A 17,440-nucleotide genomic window follows, 5' to 3' on the forward strand; every position below is an offset into this window, starting at 1 on the left:
ACGTATTCTTTTTTTTCTTTGTTCTTTAAGTTGACTTCCTTTTCTTTAATAAAATATATTTCCCCTTATTTCTCATTGAGAGTGGTTACTAATGAAGGCAATTTAGATATAATAGATGACATTACTATAAAGTAATTTCAATTTCACACTATAAGTACATATTTTCACTAAAAAGGCTTCTTGTCACCCAATGTATTATATAACTGTAAATCTGTATGATCTTCTTGTTACTTATGAGTTTTCTTTCTAACAAAATCGACAGTCTACTGTTCAACTAGAAATGTCAGTTACATTCAATGTAAAACTTTCTGTATTGTTTTCCATACACATCGACCAATAATGTCTTCCACCATTCTTTGTTTTCATCAAAAGTTGATATTTTTCTTTTAATGTACACATCATTCTGTTGTAGGTTTCCATCACAAAACAATTAGATTATAAAATGAAATATCATAATTGGATGGTATTCTGAAATATTCGTGAAACAAAAACACCTTTCATTGCCTTACATTGTCTCTCATTTTGCCTTACATTGTGATATATAGTTCCATTGACAAAGCAGCAACTTACAATATACAATGAATAAGGTAACACAAATTATAAATATGTAAATATCCAAATCTAACCCAGATGAAACGAAATAACGTTTTCCAAGCAATACAAATATAGAACACATGCTACATACACGTTTTAAATTGTGAAATAAAGATGATAAGTGTGTTCCTATAGCCATATTTGATCCGTAGTTTATTAAACCTTACAATTAATTTGGAGGTCCATGTTACACCCTGGAATCTGTTAGAGTTCAAATCACCAGGTTTGACCAGTATCAAGCTGCAATTCAGAAATTTGACATGACGTCTCCATCAATAACTAGTTTAAAATAAGCCCAGATATGCAACTAGATCTCGACTCCAATTAAATCTACTGTAAATCGTATAACTAGGTGAATCCAAACATAGAATACCATGATAATATCGAGTAAGTCTTCCCAATGTTGTTGCAAATTTGATCACTCCTGAAGTGTCGTAGCAGTGCGGGTAGGTACTTGTTTATGTTGTTTACTTTGTGAGCCACCATTATACCCCAACCGATATCTTTGTAAGCGAGATTACACACACTCATAAACTTGGCTGAGCTTAACAGGTAATATCGTGTAACGCAGTTAAACGAGAATCCGTTTGGGACTTTTGAAATGGCCACAACTTTATTAAGGTTACCGGATTAGTTGTACATATCGAGTACAACTGACGTTTTTCGTTTGTTTTTCTTCGTAATGAGTTATGTTCGCAAAATAAAAGAATTTTGCTTTATTTTGGCTGTTTGCGGTTCATTACATAGTCTTTGTTTACTGTGTAAACAAATTGTTTACAGTTTAAAGACGTATAATTTTTTTCCAGAAAGTACCCGATAGTTGAACTCTCAGGATATATCTCGGAGATCGGGAAGAGGGCAGCACACCAAAATAATATAAATTATACTCAAATGGATAACTTTAAGTTGGTTAGCGAGGAGGAGTCGATTCTGAATTATGATGTAGTAGTGGGCACTAAGGATATGAGCATCACAAACAATTTATTGACTGACTTTTTGTTCAACGATTTGGAAGAATTTGAAGTGGATGGAAGGTTGGGTATGTTTGATGTACAAAACTATATCAATGCAGTTTTCTTAGTAAGAAGTATTTAGGTGCAGGTGAGAAGATTAACTGGAATGTTGGCGCAATGTACATGTTCTACGTTCAAAGCAGATAATCATGTCAACACACCAAAACTGGAACTGATTCAGTGCGTTTTAAGTTGAGAAGACTACAATAAACTTGTCTCCATGTTCCAATACATACTATTATATTATAATGATTTGTTGTTTTGCCTGTTAAATCATCTCATTTTCCTACTATGACTCTTCTATGAGGGGAGTGGGGGTAGGGTGGGGGCGCAATGTGTTTGTTGAAAAGATAACTTCTATATGCATATAAAGGATACTGACATTTCAACAATATTTCTTATTTTCTTTGGTAAATGCACATTTTCGTTTCAAATACACCAAATTGAAAATATTATAGTGTTTTCCATTGAAGAATGATTTGAAAGGGTGGGTGGGGGGGGGGGGGGGGGTGGGGGGGTGGGGGGAGGAGAAACTCGCAAATTTCATTGCTGCCTCACCTCCTTCCAATACTCTGTTAAACCTGTAAATTATCTTTTAAATGATGTAATTTTAAGCGAGTTTGACTAAGTACTTGTAAAAAGGCTTCGTGGTTTCGTAAGAAACAACAAAATATATACAGAGATATTGGAAGGAAACTACCGATAAAAATATCGCATGCCATGTTGTCACCACATATTATATGTTATATATATATTATATATATGGGTATATCAGTGTATTTCAGGCAATGTATTCCTGATATCAATCCCTTTAATTTCTCATCTAATCTAACCTTTTACCATCTCACCTACTGCTGGTACTAGACGTTGCCTATCTTTGATGTGTAATTTTACCATGTACTAAAATGTCAGGAATCGAAACATGTGTTGTTAATTTCCCTTCGGTTTATACCAAGTCTTCTACTTTTGAACGGAGAGAGAGCTCCTTGTAATCTGTGTTGATTGCGTAGTAATTAGGTTTATGCGTAACTGATCACCCGAAGAAGTCGCCGGTCCCTATTTAACCCCATACCCAATTCCACTCATACAAAAAAGACACTTACCATAACATTAAGTCAAGCAAATAACATATTTACAACATGTGATGTATCATTAAGTAAAGAAAGTATTAGGGATTGCCATGTGTTTGAAAACTATGCCCTCCAAATTAATATTGTTATGTCCAAATTGAGATCGCAGTAACGAAAATGAAATCAATATGTCCGGAAAAAATCATATCAAAAGCAATATTCATTACAATGATTTATGTATTAGAAATGTGGATTTAATTTTAACCATGGCAATTTCGTTAACGATATGCAGACGTAACATTTAACATAACTATCAATTTGGATAGTTTTGGAACAAATGTCCCTCCGTAAATCAGCCAAGGGAAGATAGCGAAGATATATCGATTGAGCTCAATGAAGGACAGATGAAGAGGGCGCTCTAGCTCTTGCTTTTTCAAATGCAATGATTTTGTTTCTTTTCTTTTAACTATTTTACTCCATTTCCACATGATCTTATCGAATATTTATAAGCTTCATGTTAGCTTATGTTAGCATCATAAGAGTACAACTACGTAACTGCAGAATAATTTGCAATGTAGACAAATGTTAACAGTAAATCCCCAATAACTTATCGATTATGTATGACAGACGTCGACTATAGCATTTTGGTATATTTAGAATAATACTTTAATACACTGAATTCGACATATATCCGATCAACCTTTTTCAGATACATGAGGTACCTGGAAACTGTATATTTCTTCAATGTTTTTTGTTCATCGTTCCTCTCAACTCTAGTCACATGGAAAATTGAACAATGCTACTACAACAATACATATACCCTGAACCTTCAATCTGGTCGATGGATGGTGAGTATAAAGTGGTTTATTTCTTCTTTCATCGATGCAATATTAAATTTAAATGAACTATCAATGTCAATTAATAAAACAATGAATACATCATAGCGGAGTATTATGTTTTCTTAGAAATGTATTTTGTGCTCTTACAATCGCCTAGACTACACTCTCTCTTTTTTTCCTTTGGTGATCATTTGAGTAATTGCATTCCAGAAGAGATATTAAGACAGGGACATGTTATCAATAATTAACTCTAAAAATCCCGGTCATATCCGCCCACCATAACGGATGAAAAATTGTAACAAAAAAAAAACGGCATCACCAAGATTAACCTGAGTTTGGGATAATTACGAACAAGCATGTGGTTTGGGGAAATTTTGTATGATTCCCACCCTCCAACCCACCCCCTAACTCTCCGAGAAAAACAAATAACGAATAACGAAGATACTACTACCTATTATACCAGTAATGAAACATATTAATTATATGTCTACCAAAGAAATGTTTCATATAAAAACATCCATACAGGTATATAAACAACACCACTAAGGCAAATGGACAAACATGCGCATTCACTCAAAGCTGCTATCGTTCCTTAGGAAATACAACTGTAATGAAAATGTTTGTTTTTATCAAATATGTATTTCATGCTGATCTCCTCATATCAGAGATAAAATTTATGTGTAACGAATGATGTTTATCTTTTTATAGTTTTATCCTCGTTGAGTATTTTCTATTTTCTATGATGAAAAGATATATTTCCTGATTCCACTTACCAATGTCTTGATGAAGTTTATGACGTCATACATGTATTGGTCTGATCATCGTTTCTCTTGCTTTTAACTACAGCACAGTGATACTAGACAGGAGATAACAGATACAAAGTATAATGATACGGTAGGTTGATGGGTATTGTATTATACTCATAATCGGTGGTTTGACCTGACTCAAATGTAATTATATGGTTTTAATATAAACCGTTTGGAAAAATTTATTTCAGCACGCGTACAGTGACTATATGAGAAGGATCGGTGTAATGGGGACTTCTATATTATCAATCTGGCATTTTCAAATAAGGTTAAAATTAAGGACGAGGTAACAACATATCTTCTATATATAGATGTGTCAGAAACCTATCGGTGTTCAACTTTAAAGCTATTTCGAGCTCATATAATAACATGATAGGAAAGGTTCTGTTAAGTCTACGCATGCGTACCACGGACGACTGTACCTGTATTATATTTAGCAATCTGTGGTAAATTGTTCACAGTCTGCTGATATCATACATAAACGTAAGAGAAACGATAACAGTAAATAATAGAAAATAGTCTTCCATCAATCAAAGTAGGAACGCGGGAATGAATTATAGAAAATATAGAACAAACCACTAATCTACAAAATACGAACAAACAACTATACTATGAGGAGAAACAATAAATCTTAGATACATTGATGTTATTGTGGGGCTGTAAATATGACTTGTTATAAGAATATGGTTAATTTTAAGGTCAAACTCTTCTTTAGAAAAAGAGCGATTTGCAATTGTACAAATATGTGTTTTGGGAGAAGAGGACGATATGCATTCGAAATGAGTCAAAGTTGATCAACGAAGCACTAATGTAGAACAAAGTCAGACATTCCCGCAGAAAATAAAAATAAAACAAAATAGAATATTAACTCTAATCAGTTTCCAAACTAGTAAAATATCTTTAACTACTGTACAACTGATTAATTGCATTCCAGAAGAGATATTAAGACAGGGACATGTTATCAATAATTAACTCTAAAAATCCCGGTCATATCCGCCCACTATAACGGATGAAAAATTGTAACAAAAAAAAAACGGCATCACCAAGATTAACCTGAGTTTGGGATAATTACGAACAAGCATGTGGTTTGGGGAAATTTTGTATGATTCCCACCCTCCAACCCACCCCCGAACTCTCCGAGAAAAACAAATAACGAATAACGAAGATACTACTACCTATTATACCAGTAATGAAACATATTAATTATATGTCTACCAAAGAAATGTTTCATGTAAAAACATCCATACATGTATATAAACAACACCACTAAGGCAAATGGACAAACATGCGCATTCACTCAAAGCTGCTATCGTTCCTTAGGAAATACAACTGTAATGAAAATGTTTGTTTTTATCAAATATGTATTTCATGCTGATCTCCTCATATCAGAGATAAAATTTATGTGTAACGAATGATGTTTATCTTTTTATAGTTTTATCCTCTTTGAGTATTTTCTATTTTCTTTGATGAAAAGATATATTTCCTGATTCGACTTACCAATGTCTTGATGAAGTTTATGACGTCATACATGTATTGGTCTGATCATGGTTTCTCTTGCTTTTAACTACAGCACCGTGATACTAGACAGGAGATAACATATACAAAGTATAATCATATGGTAGGTTGATGGGTATTGTATTATACTCATAATCGTTGGTTTGACCTGACTCAAATGTAATTATATGGTTTTAATATAAACCGTTTGGAAAAATTTATTTCAGCACGCGTACAGTGACTATATGAGAAGGATCGGTGTAATGGGGACTTCTATATTATCAATCTGGCATTTTCAAATAAGGTTAAAATTAAGGACGAGGTAACAACATATCTTCTATATATAGATGTGTCAGAAACCTATCGGTGTTCAACTTTAAAGCTATTTCGAGCTCATATAATAACATGATAGGAAAGGTTCTGTTAAGTCTACGCATGCGTACCACGGACGACTGTACCTGTATTATATTTAGCAATCTGTGGTAAATTGTTCACAGTCTGCTGATATCATACATAAACGTAAGAGAAACGATAACAGTAAATAATAGAAAATAGTCTTCCATCAATCAAAGTAGGAACGCGGGAATGAATTATAGAAAATAAAGAACAAACCACTAATCTACAAAATACGAACAAACAACTATACTATGAGGAGAAACAATAAATCTTAGATACATTGATGTTATTGTGGGGCTGTAAATATGACTTGTTATAAGAATATGGTTAATTTTAAGGTCAAACTCTTCTTTAGAAAAAGAGCGATTTGCAATTGTACAAATATGTGTTTCGGGAGAAGAGGACGATATGCATTCGAAATGAGTCAAAGTTGATCAACGAAGCACTAATGTAGAACAAAGTCAGACATTCCCGCAGAAAATAAAAATAAAACAAAATAGAATATTAACTCTAATCAGTTTCCAAACTAGTAAAATATCTTTAACTACTGTACAACTATAAGACGAAATATTTCATTCAAAATCAGAATAAAAGTTTACGAAAATGGAAAAAGAAAAGATAAGTTGAATCAATAAAAGAAATAAGATATATGAAATAAATAACTTCACAGTTTAAAACTGACATTGACACAATGTGTGAATATACGTTGTTGATACACTAATAATATGATATGGTCAATATTATTGAAACTGATCATCGTAGCTATTAGTGTTATTGCTTTGTCACATATTTTAGAGGGCGCTTTTGCATGATGGTCAAAAACATATATTAAGGATTATAAAATCCCGTTGTCTGAGCTCCTATCCGTGTGTGTGTGTGTGTGAAGGTCTAAGCTGAGTTAAGCTCTGACTTGGAACAGAGGACGGGACGTGAGGATTACTGATGCTGTGATGGTTCAGCACGATATTCATGATATGCGACGATTGCAAGTGTTTTGTGAGATGTCAAATACCCAGTGTTATAGTAATACAATATGCTGAAATTGCTACTGCTGGGGAAGTATTAGAACTCTACTACGAGGGTAAACCAGCCCTCACGCCCTGGACTTTTCATTTTCTACAAAATGTTTATAAGCACAACCTTTTGTATGCAATTACTTATAATGACCATATGTATAGTGCAAATATACCTCGGAATGCACCATTTGACTCTTAATTTCGAAGACGACCCACCAGATGGAACTCGGCTTTAATGAACCCATGATATACCCCTGCTTATTATGAAACCATTCGATGTACCTCCGGCCATCCCTAATAGATTCAGGTGTTGCCTAAGTCAGTCCGAGAAAGTTGACTGTTTAACGTCACAAACTTGAATTTAGAGCTACTTATATAGACACAACTTATAGTGTAAATATGGTTCGGAATACATCACCCGACGTAATGTTTACTTGTTCCGGAGGAGGGGTTACAAGCCCCCAACATGAGAGTCGGTATCAATTAGGCCTACCCCTGAATGGTCGCTCCTTTTTAAAACAAAATCCATAATTCGCCACTGGTTCGGCTATAAAGTTTTATTTCCAATCTAAATCAGTTGCAATTTTGGCTTGATTTGACATTTTCTTCAAAATCTGTCATGTGTTTAAGGGTGCTTATATAAACCTAGCGTAATGCATAAATATACATTAGATGCACCATTTCACTTCTAAATATATTTTTTTCTGACAAAGGGCCAGGGGCGTTGGCTTCATTACCATGGCAGCACCCACCCCTTTTTTTTTCCATACAATCATTTATTCTCCGCTATTCCCATGGTAAAGGCCCCTACCTTATTTCGAAGCATTCAGCTTTTACAACCCTCGGTTGATGTTATCAAATTATTCAATCCATTTATAAGATTTAAAGGGTAAGGAGACTCGCCCAAACCGCCCTCTGAAAAAAAGTTAACTTTCCATTGCCTAGCAAGTGAAGTTTTTTTTTCGCTACACAATTATGTAGACAGTAATGAAATGTGACACCTTGTTGTCTTTAGGTGGACCTGAGATGTCCATCGATGCTGTATACACTGTGTCGTTGGTATTAACCCTTAACTGTGTGTATTGACTGTACAATAGTGCCTAATTACGAACTATCAAGATATGTGTGTAATTACGCTGTACATTTGTAGTACTAACCAAGTATTAAATAGCTCGGTGTATAAATAGAACGTCAGGATAGGTACGGTAGAAATCATCTGACGTGCACTTGCAGAAACATTCAACAATTTTGTTCAATAAAACTGTGATTTGCGATATAACACGCCCAGTAGGCTGCTAGTTGCAATACAGTATTTTAGTTGTTATGCGTTCTGCAACTAGTACTGTTGTATACACTGTTGTATTAACGGAGATCGCTGGTGGTATCTAACAGGGCTGTTACACCTCGTTCGATTTAGGTCAGATTACCCGCCACAGACGTTTCTTTAAACACAAGTCTTTAATCCCTTGAAAGCTTCTTGAGCTTTAAATACAATTCATAGTCAGCATCAATTATTGAATAAATAAATAAATAAATAATAAATATCATATATTAAAGTGCTGTTATCATGAAATAAAACATGCTCAAGAGCACTGTACAAAAGAACCAATACCTTGAATATAAAATTACCAAACTTAAGAAAACCTAAAAGTAATAACAACAGCAGTAAAAGTAGAAGTAAAACATGCTCAAGAGGACTGCACAAAAGAACCAAAACCTGGAATATAAAAATACCAAACTTAAGAAAACCTAAAAGTAATAACAACAGCAGTAAAAGTAAAACCTGATAAAAGACAGGGTAATAAACCACAAAAAATAAAATAAAAAATATAAATATACATAAATATACATAAATATGGGCACAGTAAAGTGAATAAAACAAAGAAAAGTGAATAAGATTAATGCCCATACTCGAGCCTAAAAAGATACGTTTTCAAGTGCTTCTTAAAAGTGTCAATATGTGTGATATTTCTTAAGTGATGGGGAAGAGAATTCCAGAGTTTAGGACCTGCAGCACTAAAAGAACAATCTCCATATGTGACTTTGTTAGTATGAGGAATGAATAGAGAAAGATGACTTTGGGACCGTAATGCCCTAGCTGGCGTGTAGCGTTTAACTAAATCAGACATGTAACTCAGACATGTAACATCAGAGATTGATCATTAAGAATACGAAAAACGTGCAGAATGAGTTTGTAGTCTATCCGGCGATGAATTGGTAACCAATGCAGGTCACGGAGTACAGGAGTAATGTGTTCGTAACGACGGGTTCTGGTGATGATTCTGGCAGCCGTAGTCTGGACCCTCTGTAGTTTTTTTATTGAGGAGCATGACGTTCCATTCAGGAGAGCATTACAGTAATCGAGACGAGATGTAACCAGCGAATGGACGAGAGACTTGGTTACCTCCTCGTTAAGGGATGGACGAATTCTCCCGATGATACGTAATTGGTTGTAGCAAGACCGACTAATTAAATTGATAAGGTTTTCCATAGACAAATATGAGTCAAATAACACACCAAGATTCCGTACTGATGAAGAGGGTGGAATGACATCATTGCCCATTCTCAATGAAGGAAGGTGGATCGTTCGTTTGCTATGCTTTGAATGGAAAAATATCACGTCTGTCTTGTCATCGTTAAGCTTAAGCATGTTATCAGCCATCCATTTTCTGACATCTTCAAGACATGTCTCCAATATATGTAGAGGAATAATTGCATCAGGAGAATCAAGTGGCTTAAACGAAAGGTAAATTTGGGTGTCGTCAGCATACATCTGGTAATCAAGGCCATGCTGCCTTATAAGATCGCCCAGTGGTTTAGTATACATGGTGTATAACTTTGGTCCTAGTACTGATCCCTGGGGAACACCATATTTAAGTAACAGAGGTGCAGATTTTATGTTATCAATGATGACGGACTGGCGTCTATTTTGAAGATAAGAAGTCATCCATTTTAAGGCGTTTCCGGTTATTCCATACACATTACGAAGCCGATTTAGCAAAATTGAGTGATCGATGGTGTCAAATGCAGCAGATAAATCCAGTAAAACTAATGCTACTGCCTTTCCGTCATCTATGTTATGCATGATGTCGGAATGTACCTTGATTAGGGCTGTTTCGGTCGAATGTAACTTGGTATAGGCACTTTGATATTTTTCTTGAAGTTCGTTGTCGTCCATGTACTGATCGAGGCGCCGAGCAACAACTTTCTCTAATACCTTTGACAAGAAGCTAAGGTTTGAGACAGGACGGTAGTTTCCAAGGATATTCTGATCTAGGGTTGCCTTCTTCAAATGAGGTCGAATGTGCGCATACTTGAAGTTATCGGGTACTTCACCATTCCGAAGAGATGTGTTTATCAGTGATGTAATAATCGGTAGTAGAGGCTCCAGGCAATCTTTGAGTAACCAGGTAGGAATAGGATCCATTTCACAGGATGTGTTACTGGATTTGTTTATAATGTTTCTAATCTCATCATCGGTTGCTGGATCAAAATTTGACAGATTGATCATGACATCGGCAACTGAGTCCCCTTCGACAGGCGTATCATGGCAGTTTATTAAATTGTCACGGATATATGATATTTTGTTAACATAAAACTCACCGAATTGGTTGGCAAGCTCTTTAGCTGATGTATAACACGGAAGTAGGACGGAAGACTGTTCACCCAACAAATGTCGGGCAACCCTATATATGCCCTTCGTGTCTCCGCGGCATTCTGTAAGTTTACTCACATAGTAATTCCTGCGAGCACTGACCAAGAGCTTGTTAACAACTCTACATTGTTCTCTATAAATTTGACGATGTATTTCCAGACGATGCTTCAACCGAGTTCGCTCCAGCCTCCTACGTTCTTTTTTTGCTATATGTAACTCATCAGTATACCAAGGAGAATGTGGTCTAAGAATTATGGTTTTATGACACAGTGGTGCGTGAAGATCAATAATATCACGGATTCCGGAAGTGTAAGATGATAAAATATCGTCAATTGAAGGGTCTTCTGCAGGCGCGGCGGAACGGGAAAATTATTAGGGGGGCTAATATGTGGAGACCATCTAAGCGGAGCGCCACCATCGGTTGGCGCGAAGCGTACAAGAAATTTTGGGTTTTTCAAACCCCCCAGATGGCCGGAAACGGCACTTCCCGAGTGTTTTATGCTGCGAATACCTAGCCCTAAAACATGGGTCTCAAGCCTGCAATTTCTCAGATTGCACGTAAAAATCTGTAAAAACATTGTAACTTGTATATTCGATGGTGTTTTAAGAGAGTAGCTATATTACTCGACGTGTACTCGCAAAGACGTTTTTGAGTGTAGTAAATTAACTACTTGCAATTAAATGCAACAATTACAAGGGCGTCGGAAGCTATTTTTGATTGGTACGGCGGTTCAGAGTGTGGCCAACTATCATAATTATCGGGGGGACGTTTGGTAGGTCAAACAACGCTACGCGCCACCATGGTTGGCGCGTAGCGTAATGGAGAAAATTTTGAAAATATGCCTCCCAGATTGCAGGAAATGGCACTTGCCGTGCTTGAAAACAAGACACCTGCCATGCCAGAGTGGTCACATTTAGCCTACTTGCCGTCATCATTATTGAAAATTATTGAAACATATACCTCCAAGAATTTGTTTTTTCCATTTTTTAGTCCTACTTTTTTTTTTTTTTGCGTCGTGAATATTGGTCCGATGCCCCTGAATGAAATAAATGTCATAAGAAAAAACAGAAAGCATTTCTTAATGTCAGCAAATGGGTAATTCCAAAACCATGTGCAGTTGCCAACAAATTTCTATGACCTAGCACTGTCATCATGTCATGAATGCATGTTCCCTATACAGTACAGGTGAAATGCTAATATTGTGTTTTTGTTCGTTTAATAATTGATTGCGTTTAAACATAAAGCCATGTTCCACGCCTTGCGTGTACTCGTAGTGTAAACGCAAATGTTGATGAGTGTAGCGTTTAGCTTATTACCCTCTTATTTAAAACACTAATATTCGATGAGGCATGATACAGACAATCAATTATCATATTTAATTATTACACCTATATAGTATACGTGTGCATCGGACAGATCGACAAGTATGCATTAAAAAATGGGCACATGCACGTTTCGGAGCCTTGGTAAATATTGGGGGCTTATCATGCATTTGCCCCCTCAACTTTTTCATTGGGGGGCTGAGCCCCCCCAAGCCCCCCCCCCCCGGTTCCGCCGCCACTGGTCTTCTGTCATTAACACATTTGCACGATTTCCTTTTCGGTGAATAGTGTCTTCATAAAGCACCGAACATTTGAAATATTAAAACAAAAATAGGTATTGGAACGTAACAAAACGTTCTTGCCTGATGAAATTAGACATCTTTCCTCATTCATTAATAATTATCAGTATAAGATCAATACTTATGTAATTACTAAATTACTTTTGTGAGTTTTGTTGTTGCTCTTGATATTTGAGTGTTATTTTAACTGTATCACCAGGAGAGTAACGATGGATATGGGATAGCACCACTGGTAGTTGTCGGGGAAATCTTACATTTTAAAGATGTGGGGGCTTGTCATCAATTTACGACATTCTACATCAGACACAAAACGTTATCATCATCGTCTCAGTCGTCATCGTCATTAATATTATTAAATACCATTGGTAAAAAAAAAACGTTCCACAGATTAAATGGACCGGTCAATAAGCCAACTTGCAACAATGGTTTTTCTTCCTTTTTTTACGACCAATGCTGCCCGTTAAACATTGCACTATACCAGACATATTAAACAATCACAATAATAGCGGATGTACAGTATGGTCATATATATTTATATGAATACTAGTATCATATGCAGAAAAATTAACACACAAAGCTTGATGTGAAAACAAAAATGGTGCGAGTATTGTGAAGATTGAGCTACAAGAAATTAATAGAGGATTGTGTTCAAAGTTGCTTAAAGCAGCATGTTGCGTCCTTTTCTATGATTTTTCTCAACCGCACTGACTCCACTATGTCATAACGACATAAATAACTAGCTTATCTATTTAAATCTTACTCTCAAATGGTGGCAGAAGAGTCGAAAAATTTCCAACTTTCAATTGTGTTTTTCTCCAAGATATTTCCGTTGGGATCCCAATAAACCTCGCCCATAATATACATATTTAAACACTACGAACGTCATTGACCAATGCATAATACATCATCATCCTTGATTTGTGTACAGTCTATATGGCAGTTGTACCTAGGAGTTCCATAACAACTCCCTGGTTGTTCAACGCAAATTCTTGAATCTATTTTTAGCAACGGCTCATAACTAAACCTGCATCTCTGATTGGTTGAATTCAATCTAGCATGTTTAGGGGAACTGCATGCGATTAATTTTAAATGTGGAATTTGTCGTGGACATGTTTCTCATTGTCTTCAAATATCTTTAAGTACTCGCCAATTAACGTTGTTGACAAGGAAACACTTGGCTAATATCTTAGTTTGCTGTTTTGTGATTGATATATGTAAAAAACTTAATGGACATGTCAAAAAAAAGTAGAAAACGGCGACCAAAGGCAAATGCTGCTTTAACTCATATAATGGATGCTTGTATACGATACCTATAAAACACACCCGGCATAGATAAACACCAACTGAAAAGCAGCTTACTTGCTTGGTGTAACAAAGAGCTTAAAAACCAGCCAAAGCCATCTCTTACTCCAACCAGCGGTCATATTATCGTCAATCATTCACAATAAAGTGGATTCCATATTAATTTGTCCCTGTTCTAGTTATTCATACATCTTTCTGTTGTCTGTATTTTGATTCCGAATATGAGTATCATTCTAAGGACGAAGAAAGCAGATATATCTTGACTGTTTCCACCCTGTCCCTTAACACACACAGACACGCACACACACAGAGATCATTCTGAACAATACTTCGCACTGAAATATATTGTTAGCAAAGGCACATGATGCTCTTGTTCGCAAAACAAATTCCAACTAATCGTTTCAATTGAGCATTATATGTTACATGAAATACTTCCCCCCCCCCCGCAGTATCGATAATAGGGAGGGGCGGGGGTTGTACATATATTATGATTTATTTTATAAGAGTTGTTCAACTACTGCGACTGCACACTTTATCCTTATTAATAAAAGGATGTGACTATTTATCAACAATATTTCTAACTTTAAGTATAAATACACAAAGTAATACAAATTGTTTATTTTTGATTTAACGAATATACGATTCCCGTAATTTTTTTTTTTTAGTCAGTGCGATATTCTTCAATATTAACGTAAAAACTAAATGAAATAACAATGAATCTAACATGAAAATGATCAACAATTAAATGCGTCAAATGCATCTTTCATTCAGGTGAGAAATTTTCGGACAAGCTGGCGGTAAGTGCATTTTTATACCCATGATATCATGTGTTGTTCTATGATAATTAAAATGTGTTAAACTTATATTTCAAATAGTCATTATACATATTGTTATCTGGTCACATCAGAAGTAAGAACATGACTCTGTAGTCAGATCTATGTTCAAATACAAAGTTCAGGATAACAAAATGTATGAAACTATTGTGGATTTTTTTCTGACACCATTAGAAACCATAAATCCCACTGGGTGTTAAGAAGAATAATCCTTGGTTTATTGTGTCTCTCGATTTCACTACTGTTGATTGATTTTGGGTGTTACGGTGGGTTTTGGTGCGTATATTTTGTTTGTGAATTTGCTTCTGATGAGGAGAATGGCTAGGGCAAGGAGGAATGGGATGGATAGGGATATGGTGTGTTTGTTTTAATTGCTTTTGTCTTTGTTCTGTGACAACTAAAAACAATTTTGCCCAAATCCCATTTGATTTCAAAACAATGGGAAACACACGAATCTTTGTTTGAAGCGATTTTATAATATCATATCTAAAATTTAAAGTTTTCCTTTTTTTAAAAGTACGATCAGTTTGTAATGAATTTAATTGTTATTTCTCTGCAGGGATACAGAATGGCAGAAGGCGAGAGTAGCTTCTGAAAGAAAATGAACAAACCAAGTGATGCAATAGCAAAAGCATAAATAACGTTCTTAAAACATCCGGAGACCGATATATCATATTTTATGTATGAAAGAGTGTCTATAAAATTACTGTAGCGATCGTTGAACTCGTTCGTAAAACTCTTGCTGTTCTTGATTGAAGAATGAAACCAAAAATCTCGCCTTGCAATATCAAATAGGAGTAATGATAGTCATAAGGCTCATGGAAATCGATTGTGTCTAAACAAGTTCAATTATACGTTATATGCATGGGTTTAGTTAGTGAAACGACCAATCTACCCTTACTAAGAGAAAATTACGTTCTTTTTCATTCTAGAATATCATTAAACAGTCACTCAGTATAAACAATACGTATAATAATTGCGCTTAGTCAACAAAATTTATGATTACCTTGTCATTAAGATTAACTAATGACAAGATTAACAACTGAATTGTGATAAGGACAGTGCGATAAAACCAGATACGTTAAGCAGAGATTCTTGGATTGATAATTTTCATGTGCTATGTAGAATATTACATTTCTACGTATCTTTGATCATTTTTCTGTAAGGTGACAGGTAGCGACTCTCATAGGTCCGAAGTCTTCATACCTCGTAAATGTTTCTCACGAGTCTAACTGCTTATTATTTAAGGTTCAGTTTTTGAACTGGAATAGCATTTTTTTCCAACAAGTTAAAAACATAATCATGATACTTGTACAAAAACAAATTAAAAACCTCTTTTCCTGTTGTTATTATAATACGGTTTTCATTTTATATGTATCATGTGTTAATTAGTAATTCTAGTATCACCTTACACTTTATTCTTTTTTAAAGGTCTACGGACATCTAGATAATTTGCCTCATATTCAGTACATTTTCATTATTTTCATTATCTCGTTCAAAATTTGTTGACATTAATCGTAATGCACTTTTTGTTTCATAATATTGAGGTTTTGACCAATCTAGGGAAACTCATTTAATATGTACAAACAATGACGTAGAGCATTGTGCTAATCAAAATTTGTTTTTATCCCTTTATAAATTAATCACTAATCACTGACCTACATATATCATTTGAATTATGTGATGTTCTTCGTTTCAAAGAAGCCAATACAATATTTTTCCACAAAGTGACGCAAACCCGGGTTCAGTGTCCTTAAAACGAAGATTGTAATAACAAAGGATCAAAATATCTAGGTAGTTATTCCCTTTACAACGTGTATATATTACCTAAGAATTATTCATAAACAAAACTAGAATAAAGACAATACTTGTAAAATAGTCATTGTTTTTATGCTTTATAATGCCTACTACCTAGAGATATTAGGACAATGTTGTCCATATGTGTCCGTAGACATTTCAAAAAAACATTTATTCATCGTTGCTTTCTTGTTGCTTTTGATTTTATTTTTGAAAGGTAAAGTTCAAGTGAACATGTCTAACGTAGAAAAAAATGTCAGCTGATCTAAATGCTGCTAGAACTAAAGGACGTCATATCCTGTAAAATATTTTCTTCGTCGACAAGCATTAACACGTATGTTTTATTGATGATATAAAGTTAATAGAAATATTGATTAAAAATACAAAGTTTCTGAAAAAACCTTATTTTAAGACGATTCTTGCACAATCTGTATCTACTGAGTTCAAAGCTTTTATTTCCTTTCTTACTTTATTATTGGAAAAAAAAAGTTCGTTAACGAAAAGTCACCAGTGACTGTAACTTTTCCTTTCTGGTTGAACTTATCTGCATTTGTTAAAATTTACTTTAGCCTAGTTACAAGTTTAGTTTTATGTTTTCCTTATTATTTATATTCAATCTACTTTTGGTAATATAGTCGGATTTTTCATTCTAATTATCTTTCAAATAAGATGTAAAAGGGGAAAAATTCGTGCAGATACCTTCATGGTGTAATATTGAATAAAATAAAAATGGTATACTAATCAAATCTTACTCGACCAGTTATTGTAGTTTTTGCCTTGTTGTTACCAATGGTGTGCCCTCCCTTAAGCTACAACTATTTTGTAATTGTTATTTGTTTTCTAGTTTTGTGTCGACCGGCAATGTGTGTTGTTTATATAATGGGTGCATGTGCCGGGGCATCATCATGTCTGAGTGATTATGTTTCCATTCATCGTATGAGGAACAAAATCACAACAGTTTTAGACAATAGGATTGGGTTTTGGTGATGAATGCCATGAGTAC

The 17,440-nt window shown here is 34.9% G+C and overlaps 1 protein-coding gene across 5 annotated transcripts in view; it reads left to right on the forward strand.

Moving 5' to 3' along the window:
• LOC139982127 (uncharacterized) overlaps positions 1-17,121 on the forward strand; it is an 86,112-nt gene extending 68,991 nt beyond the window's left edge. The window contains exons 19-23 of one of the 5 annotated variants that reach the window (XM_071994714.1): positions 3,455-3,525; positions 4,363-4,410; positions 5,893-5,940; positions 14,579-14,604; positions 15,200-17,121. In XM_071994714.1, coding sequence (XP_071850815.1) covers positions 3,455-3,525; positions 4,363-4,410; positions 5,893-5,940; positions 14,579-14,604; positions 15,200-15,245 — 239 coding nt within the window. In that variant the 3' untranslated portion in view covers positions 15,246-17,121. Of the gene's footprint in view, positions 1-3,386; positions 3,526-4,362; positions 4,411-5,892; positions 5,941-14,578; positions 14,605-15,199 lie in introns of those variants that run through there. The other 4 variants (XM_071994713.1, XM_071994710.1, XM_071994711.1 and 1 more) reach the window with 4 other exon arrangements.
• The last annotated feature ends 319 nt before the right edge of the window (positions 17,122-17,440 follow it).

Source organism: Apostichopus japonicus, chromosome 16 (assembly GCF_037975245.1).
Source record: "Apostichopus japonicus isolate 1M-3 chromosome 16, ASM3797524v1, whole genome shotgun sequence".
Classification (NCBI taxonomy): domain Eukaryota; kingdom Metazoa; phylum Echinodermata; class Holothuroidea; order Aspidochirotida; family Stichopodidae; genus Apostichopus; species Apostichopus japonicus.